General features: G+C 33.7%; 1 protein-coding gene across 1 annotated transcript; it reads left to right on the top strand.

Moving 5' to 3' along the window:
• The first annotated feature begins 432 nt into the window (after positions 1 to 432).
• LOC144553618 (triacylglycerol lipase OBL1-like) lies at positions 433 to 3,529 on the top strand. Its single transcript, XM_078301863.1, has 5 exons — positions 433 to 808; positions 1,762 to 1,958; positions 2,072 to 2,105; positions 2,271 to 2,899; positions 2,994 to 3,529. The coding sequence occupies exons 1-5, from the start codon at positions 493 to 495 to the stop codon at positions 3,249 to 3,251; spliced, it is 1,434 nt and encodes a 477-aa protein (XP_078157989.1). The 5' UTR covers positions 433 to 492; the 3' UTR covers positions 3,252 to 3,529.
• The last annotated feature ends 5,704 nt before the right edge of the window (positions 3,530 to 9,233 follow it).

Genomic DNA, 9,233 nt, shown 5'->3' with positions numbered 1-9,233 from the left:
ACCATCTTAATAAATAGTAAAAAAATTCCAAAAAATGTAAAATTTGGTCTGCAAGCAGATTTTATAATAGATTGAATATCTAACGGTTTAGATTTGTTGTTTGATCATCACACACTAAAATATAACCCCGGAAGCACCTCGGCCGAAGTGCTTCCCGTAGCAAATTAGCCACACTCATATTACTATAATTAGAAACTTCAAGTAATAACAGTAACATATACGTACAGCAAGATATATAGCACGGAAAAATGCACGAGGATATGGCAAATTGACATGCGTAGCAAATTAATTCAAATAATGGTAATTAGGCTCAGCTATCTTAACATAATCTGTAGTTGTTCTGTTGACTGTTGGTCATTTTAAATGGTGGGTTGGTGGTACCGTCTACCATAGCTTTCCTTCTAATGCTATATATAAGCTTAAACTCCCAAGCAAAGAAATACAAGGAATTAACACAACATCCCTTCTCTCTACTTAATATCTCTCTGAAAAATGGATCATTGTCATGGAGGAACCTTTGACGAATTCCTGGTCTCGAAACCAAAGGAAGTATCATTGTTTGATCTCATCCATCTCTTGTATACGGGTGATGTTTGTGCCAATAATGCCGTAGATTGCCCTAATGGGACGGATAAGATCCATAGAAATTGGCGTAGATGGGCGCTCGCCGTGTTGCTTTTCGTGCAAATGGTTCTTCTTGCCTTGGAGACACCAATGGCCAAGTTCGGGTCAGCGCTTGAGAAATGGCTGAATTGCTTTCACATGAATAAAAGTAGCTTCAAGAAATTTTTCGCAAATTTTCTCAAAGGTATATACTTGAAGTTTAAACTACTTGCAATTATGGCAGATATCTGAAACACTTCTTTCATCTCTAGACCTATCCCTCAGGTTATATAAAATTTTGTTCTAGTTATATATATTCCTTTCAAGCATATACGTAATATTTTGAGATTAATATGAATATCAAGCTAACATAACTTTATATATCTATAAGAGATCCTTTTACCGGACTTTGAAGATTTTTCATATATATATATATATATATATATATATATATATGGAGAACATTAATTAATTGTCTTACTTAATTAATCACTAGAGTAAAGGTTGGTTATCACCTAAGATTTTAAGTTGCTCTCATAATTTTAAAAGGTTTCATAAAATAAATGCAGAAATAAAAGTTGAAGTTTTAATTATCTGATATGTTCTTCAACAAAAGACATTAAAAAAGTGTCACTAATTCATCTTTAATGCCGATTTTTATTTTTCATAAGAGGAGTTCGAAATGTTTAGACTTGAAATAAAAGTTTGATCTTGTAGTTTAATTTTGAGTAAGGTTCCCTTGTACGGTTGAGGAATATATGCATGAGTATTCCATTGTACAAAATATACCAATTGATGACAATTAATATTGATTCTCCTCTGTCTTGACCAAGTTATGAATCGTTCAAAGTCAGTCAATGCTTAGGCCAGCTGTCAAACATAATATAACAAGTTTTAATCTACCAAATCAACCACGCGCGCAAAGCATGCATTATCATGTAATTAATTTAACTTAGACTCTTAGAACATATATGTGCAGTACTGCAAAATAGAGAGCACTCTAAAATATATATATACAATGGATCATTATCTTGATTAGCTTCTGATTAGTTATATATGTTTATTGGATGCAACTTGCGTTTTTTCTGTGGGAAAAATCGATATATAATATAATGCTATATATTCAACCAAAGTAATTAATTAATTGATACTTCGCAGGAGACAAATCATGCCCAGACAAAAACTCATCAGATTTTAGATCTATTATTGGTATCTTGGATAGAAGAATTAATTTGGATACAGACATAAAGCCTGCAGATAATAGCAAATACCATGCACACCTTTCCATTATGGCAGCAAAGACAGCATATGAAAATGAGAACGCTATCAAGACCATAGTTACTGACAAGTGGAAGGTTCGCATTTTTACTGTAACTTAATTTGGATTTATCCACTACAAAAAAAAAAAAAAAAAATTGAGAAGCAAATTCACTAATTTCTTTCTGCATATTCTCTCTTTATTTTGCAGATGGAATTCTTAAAGTACTTTAATTGTTATAATGGTGAGCTTTTCTCCTGAGTCCTGATCTTAGTCAATATTATTATATAATAAGAACAATAAAATTCGGGAAGCTAGGTTTAATTAGCTTTTCACTATTATTAATACATTAACATTTTATTGTTAAAGGTGTTGCCAATTAATTAATACATTTCTAATTCTTTTGTAGAATTTGAAAAGGAAACTTCGACTCAGGCTTTCATGTTCTGTGACAAGCCCGTAGATGCCAATTTGGTAGTGATAGCTTTCTGTGGTACCAAACCATTCAACGCAGTCATGTGGTGCACTGATATCGACTTCTCATGGTACAAGATTAACTCAAAAAAGTTTCCCGGCGCCAAAGGAAAAATCCATGGCGGCTTCATGAAAGCCCTCGGGTTACAAAATAAAACTGGGTGGCCAAAAGAGATAAAGCGTGACAACGAACATTTATATGCTTACTATGCCATACGAGAGCAACTAAGAGAAGTGTTGAAGCTAAATAAAAATGCTAAATTTTTGATAACGGGCCATAGTCTAGGGGGTGCATTGGCTATTCTATTTCCAAGTATTTTGGCATTGCATGAAGAGGAGGATTTGTTGAAGAGGTTAGAAGGGGTGTATACATTCGGACAGCCACGTGTTGGTGACGCTGAATTCGGGATGTTCGTGAGGGGGTTTCTGGATAAACCAAAGAAGAGATACTTTAGGTTTGTGTATGGCAATGATATGGTACCAAGAATTCCTTTTGATGATAAAACTCTCTTGTTCAAGCACATCGATGACTGCTTCTACTATAACAGCTTATATAGAGGAATGGTAATTCACATCTCTCTCTCTCTCTCTCTCTCTATCTGCTGCATATATATACCAATGAAAATTGACTATAATAAATAATGAGATCTTCATGCAGATACTGAAGGAACAACCAAACAAGAACTATTTCTCGCCATTGGCTCTGATACCAAAGTACTTGTCAGCTACATTTGAGTTCATTCGTAGTTTTGTTATCGGTTTCGTGAAAGGTCCCGATTACAATGAGGGATGGCTTTTGAGGTTTGCAAGGTTGTTCGCATTGATCGTTCCGGGATTAACGCCTCACTGCCCGCAAGACTATGTCAACTGCACTAGACTGGGAAATTTAAGAGCCATTCCTGATAAAATAGATTAAACAATGGCACTTTCTCTCAATCTTTTGAGCCCACAGTTTAAATAATATTTTATTTTTTTGTCTATGCTGCTTTTTATAAAAGAAAGGAAACGCAGCAGTGCAAATTTCTAAATAAATTTTATTATGTTTAAGTGGCAAAAACAATGTTCTCTGTGTGTACTGTGTACGTAGGTTCCAAACCTGAATGAGCATCCCTTGTGGATATTAAAGTTGTTAACTGGTGTGTGTATATATGAAGGCACATGCATGCGTTACATGCGCGCAGGCATTTTGTTATTCTTCTTGTTTAAGATTCACTATATGATAATATGAACAGTTGAACACATTCATTTATCATATTCATAAACTATTATTATGCATCATATTTCAAGCGTAGTCATGCTAAATCTGGATGACATTAACATTTTTATTTTTAATTTATGTAAAGCAGGATATATATATATATATATATATTTTTTGAATAAAGTGGGAGTGACCCACCTGTTTCATTAGATGAAACAAACATTTAGTTCTTACAAAAGTAATGGATAAATATATTGGATACAAAATATAACGAAAAATAGAACATGCCCATAAGAGATCTAAAGGATCATCTTAGGTACCTAATCAGCAAGTAAGAAAGTAGCATATTAGGAAATCCTAAACAATAGGGAGTAAGACAAAACACACAACATAACAAAGTACAGTATCAATTATTACAATTAGGACAATCTCGATGATCAGAAGTAACCGATGCAGAACCAAAAGAGTCAGAATCAGAGGAGATTGGTATGGCAGCACCATCAAGAACTGCAATATCATCTAAATCTCTAAAATAGGCAGACAAATCAGATTCTTCTTCAAGTTCTGGCTCTCCCTCGGAAGTCTGCTGGAAGCTTCCTCTTTCCGGAGTACTTGTAGTGGACAGGTAAAGTGCGTTGTCTATCTGAGCCAAAAATCAGGATATATATAAAAGAGATGCATGATCAGCATATGGTTTTTATAAATTAACTTCTCAATCGATAGTGCCTAAAAGCTGTCCGCAGTGATTGTGGCCCAGCAATAGGTAATTATCATGTTGTAAGAGAATAAGAACTATAATATCAGATATTATAAGCAATAAGTACCTCTTTCTCAAAAAAATAAACAATAAGTACCTACAACAGTTTTGGCTACAATATCGTTATGGGATCTGTCGAGCACCAGACTGAATATTCAAAACCTGCTGTCTGTCTGTACCACAAGATGAGTGTCTTATGGGAATATTTGTTTTGACTTACATTTCTATACCACAAGATGCTCTTTGAGTTAATGCAGACGATGCGGACTCGTGCATTACAGGCTTGGGCGTGATTGGTCAGAGTTCAAACTCAAACGGTGACGTCATGCAGAGTATCCAAACTCGATGTTTGACCGCATGCAATTTGTGAAGTTAAAAAGAGTACAGAGAAGGAAGTGTATGAGAAACGATTTCTTTGAAATGTTTATTTGACTTTTTATCAGGGTGTTAAATAGGGCGCTATAAACTATAACGCTATAGCGGAGCTACACTACTACAAAAATGGTCATTGTACACGGATTTGACAATTTTATATAAAAACTGTGTAGAAATTGTAATTATTTGGAAACTCGAAATATCTATGGGTTATCTACACGGATATTTATTAAAGAATCAGTGTAGAAAGGCTTGAGAGAGCTACACGGACGTTTAGTAGGAATTGTACACAGATTATTGTTTAAATAACAGTGTAGAAAGCCTTGTGAGAGCTACACGGATATTTATTAAAGAACCGTGTAGAAATGTAGGAATTGTACACGGATGTTTTTTTAAATAACAGTGTAGAAAGCTTGATAGAGCTACATGGACTTTTATATAAAGAGCCATGTAGAAATGTAGAAATTGTACACGGTTTTATGTTTAATGATAGGCCTAAATTATATACATATTCAATCTGATTTTTATCACAAAATAACACCAAATATCTTGTATTTTGAATATAAAGTGAATAGAATAATCCTAGAATCAAGTTACCGTGTTTGCTTGGTTTTAACTTGCAGGAAATGAAGAAAAATGAAGAAAATTGAAGACAAATGCTCAGTGCGGACACACAGTTTTCGATATGGCCGCAATAAGTACTTAGATGGATTTCTGGACACGCGCCAATTTTAAAAATGTATAATAAACTATACATCAAAATCCGTGCGGATGCACGGATATCGATGCAGCAGCACTTTAGTCGCGCAGGAAAAGTCCGAGTCTATTGCGGACACAGTTCCACCCGCAGTGCGGGTGAGACCATACGCAGTGCGGATGCCAGTGCGGACGCACTGTAGCAGTCAGCCAAAAATGGAGTCTGAACTTAAAACGGCCATAACTTTTGACTCCTAACTCCGATTAAGGCTTGTGACCACTTTTTGGAAAGCTAGCGAGAAGATCTACAACATGAGAAACTAAAAATTTAAATTTTTCCCAGTGCGGGTGAGACCATACGCAGTGCGGCCCGGAGCACCCGCACTGGACCCGCAGAAAGCCAAAATTGCACGTTTTTGACAGTTTTTCTATTTTTGGCGCATCAAGGACGCGTTTTGATAGCCAAATGTGAACAAGGCATCATTGAAAACAATCCAAATATAGCACCCACTAACTCTACTTCCTAGGCTCTTAATTGGGCATGATCCTTGGCTATAAAAGAGGAGGTTTACTCTATTGAAAGAGGATCCAATCTCTTCTCATTTTGTCTCTCTACACACACACTTAGCGATAAATTCTGAAGTAAGGAACACTACTCTCTCTAGGGGTTTAGGTCAATGCATGAACTTGTTTAATTCTATTTTATTCGGTTATTTGTTTTTATTATGATTGTTTTACGGGATTTGATTGTTAATTTCTGTGATTTAATCATTTGTGTTAATTACATAGTTAGTACTTGAATTGTAGTATCCCGTATTGGATTCGAGAGAACCAAAATTGACTGTGATCAATAGGATAGTACCAAATTATGAATGCAAATACCCTAGGTTTAGATTAAGATTGTAACCAATTTAATCTAAGCTAGAACTATAGAAATTAAGGTTAGGGACTTGGTGAAGAACCTAACCGTGAAGTCAAACCCTAATTAGGACATCTCAAATCGAATCGGGTATTGGTATCATGAACTTAATTGTGAAGTACCAATATTTGAGGAGAGGAGAGACTAACAAGAGCTCAATGGATCTAGGTAGCTAGGGTGAGGGACCTAATCGAGAAGTTCGAATTACCTAGGTACGTTATTAATTTACGAAAGTAACCCTTAATAACATATTAGGTTAGAAACCTCGTCAAATCATACATGAATTCAAACAAATACCGAATAAATAGAGTTAGCAAGGGATTGTAGACCAAAGACCCCTAGATCTCTAAATCTTGAAAGCAAATCAATTCCTTTCTTTTACTTTTATTTACAATTATTGTTTCAAACTCCTTTCTTTTGGGTATTGAACCCAACCTTAGGAATCGTTAGAATACAACCCCCTCATTTACTTTATTGCACTTTACTTTCTTCCTTTTCTGAAATTTATTATTTAAAGTTTAAGCATAGTATTTACCATACTCCTTGTGGTTCGATACCCGATAATATACTACACTGTAAGATTGTATACTTGCAATCTGAACCCAAAGTGTATTTAGGGATAAAAGATACATCTTATTGTACTGAAGTTTTTTACCATACCATTTGGACGTAACAAGTTTTTGGCGCCGTTGCCGGGGAGTATAGTTAAATACTAAGTTTTTACTTCATAAATAAATTTCATATTTTCTTTTTGTTTGGTAACTAATCTTGGTTCTTTTTGAAGCATTCTATTAGCACCGGAAGAACTCCTTTTCCCACGATTGTAGAAAGAGTAATCATACACTGACATATAGCTAAATGTCCATGTAGAAAGAGTGATCGTACACTGCTGTTTATGTAATAATCAGTGTAGCTCGGTTATTTTGAGAGCGACGCTGTCAAGCGTTTGTACACGGTTGTTTATGTAATAATCCGTGTAGCTCTCGATAATCGCACACGGGTAAATATCCGTGTATAAATATTCAGGGATTTCTACACCCTCGCATTCCACATGGCAGGAAATCCGTGTAGCTCTTCTGTTTATGTCCGTGTACAATCACTTATTCTGTAGTAGTGCTATATGGACATAGAGTCATTTTTTTATCCGTTCCTCTATGATGCAATAAATATTATTTAAACATTTGCTTTTGTTGGATAATTTTAACATTTTTCCTTTCATTTTGTCTCACACAAACAATATTTATGTTTTGCAAGAAAAAAAAGAACAATATTCGTGCCTAATCTGCACTGTTTCCTCTCATAGTAACAAATGAATAGTTCGGATTCAATTTAGCATGATCAAAAATTCGTGATTCGAGTATAATTTGGTATAAAAAAGAAGAAAAAAAATTCAAAAAAATAATAATTTGAATTAGTTAATACCTGTCATCTCTCCGGAGAGAAGATGAAAGGTGCGTATCCGGACGCCATCGCTCGACGAGTCCATGAATGAGGGCCGCATCGAGGGCGATATCAGGCATTGTCGTTATAATCGCATTTGTGTCGATAGTGTCTCACGGTCAAAATATCTTTACTCTAAAGTAGGAAAAAATCGATTACAATATAATTTGATTACTGGCCGAGTTATAAAAATGAAATAAGTAAATGTATAGCTCTTTAGACACCTCAGATACCCTATGATTGCTGTGAGTTATCCACAACAAGCGGCTAAATGTATGCTTAAGTGTTTCGTCTGCCATCCTAAAAAATTCCAACAATATTCTAAATCATTTTGAATTTTTCTAAATTATTCTAGACCATTTTGGTATTTTCTAAATTATTCTAGACCATTTTGGTATTTTCTAAATTATTCTAGACCATTTTGGTATTTTCTAAATTATTTTAGACCATTTTGGTATTTTCTAAATTATTCTACACCATTTTGGTATTTTCTAAATATTTATAGACCATTTTAGTATTTTCATTTTGGTATTATTATTCTAGACCATTTTGGAAAATTTTAAATTAATAGGGTAATATTCTCAACTATTTTGTAATTTTATAAATTATTCTAAACAATTTTGCAATGCTCTAAAAAATTATAAATTATTTGGAAGGGATCCGAAAAAAAAGATGTTCCTAAAAAAATTCTAAATCATTTTAGAATTTTCTAAATTAATAGGGTAATTTTCTAGACAATTTTTGAATTTTTTAAATTATTCTAGACCATTTTGATATTTTCTAAATTATTCTAGACAATTTTGGTATTTTCTAAATTATTCTAGACCATTTTAAATTTCTAAATTAATAGGGCAAATTAATAAAAATTCTAAATTATTTGGACAATATTCTACACCATTTAAAATGAACTAATTAATCAAATTATAAATTAAAATTAAAATTAAAAAAATTAAAAAACCTGAATCGAAGAGCCGATCGATCAGACAGTTAGACCTCCGAAAGGGATCCGAAAAGAAAAGAGGTTCCTAAAATTTTCTAAATTAATCGAACAGTTTTCTAAATTAACAGGGCAATTTTCTAAATCATTTTGGTATTTTCTAAACTATTCTGGACCATTCTGGACTATTTTGGTATTTTCTAAATTATTCTGGACCATTATGGACTATTCTTGTATTTTATAAATTATTCTGGACCATTCTGGTATTTTCTAAATTATTCTGGACCATTCTAAATTATTTAAAATTAAATAATTAAATTATAATAAATTTAAATTTAAATAAAAAAAAATTACATGGCGCCGGCCGAAGAGGAGAGAAACTAATGTGGGGAGAGGAGGGCGCACCCGGGTCTTTATGTAGTGCATCCCATTTCCGGAATAATTTTTTCCGATTTTGGGACTTAAAATCGGAAAAAATTATTCCGGACTCTAAAATCGGAAAATTTTTATCAAGTGTTAGATATTGGATTTTCGGAAAAATTTAATCCTGTTTTAGAGGTTTATTCCGGAAAATTT

This window comes from Carex rostrata, chromosome 4, assembly GCF_964058835.1.
Source record: "Carex rostrata chromosome 4, lpCarRost1.2, whole genome shotgun sequence".
NCBI lineage: Eukaryota > Viridiplantae > Streptophyta > Magnoliopsida > Poales > Cyperaceae > Carex > Carex rostrata.
Note: the sequence above shows the minus strand (reverse complement) of the source record. Positions and strands in the feature narration are given on the sequence as shown.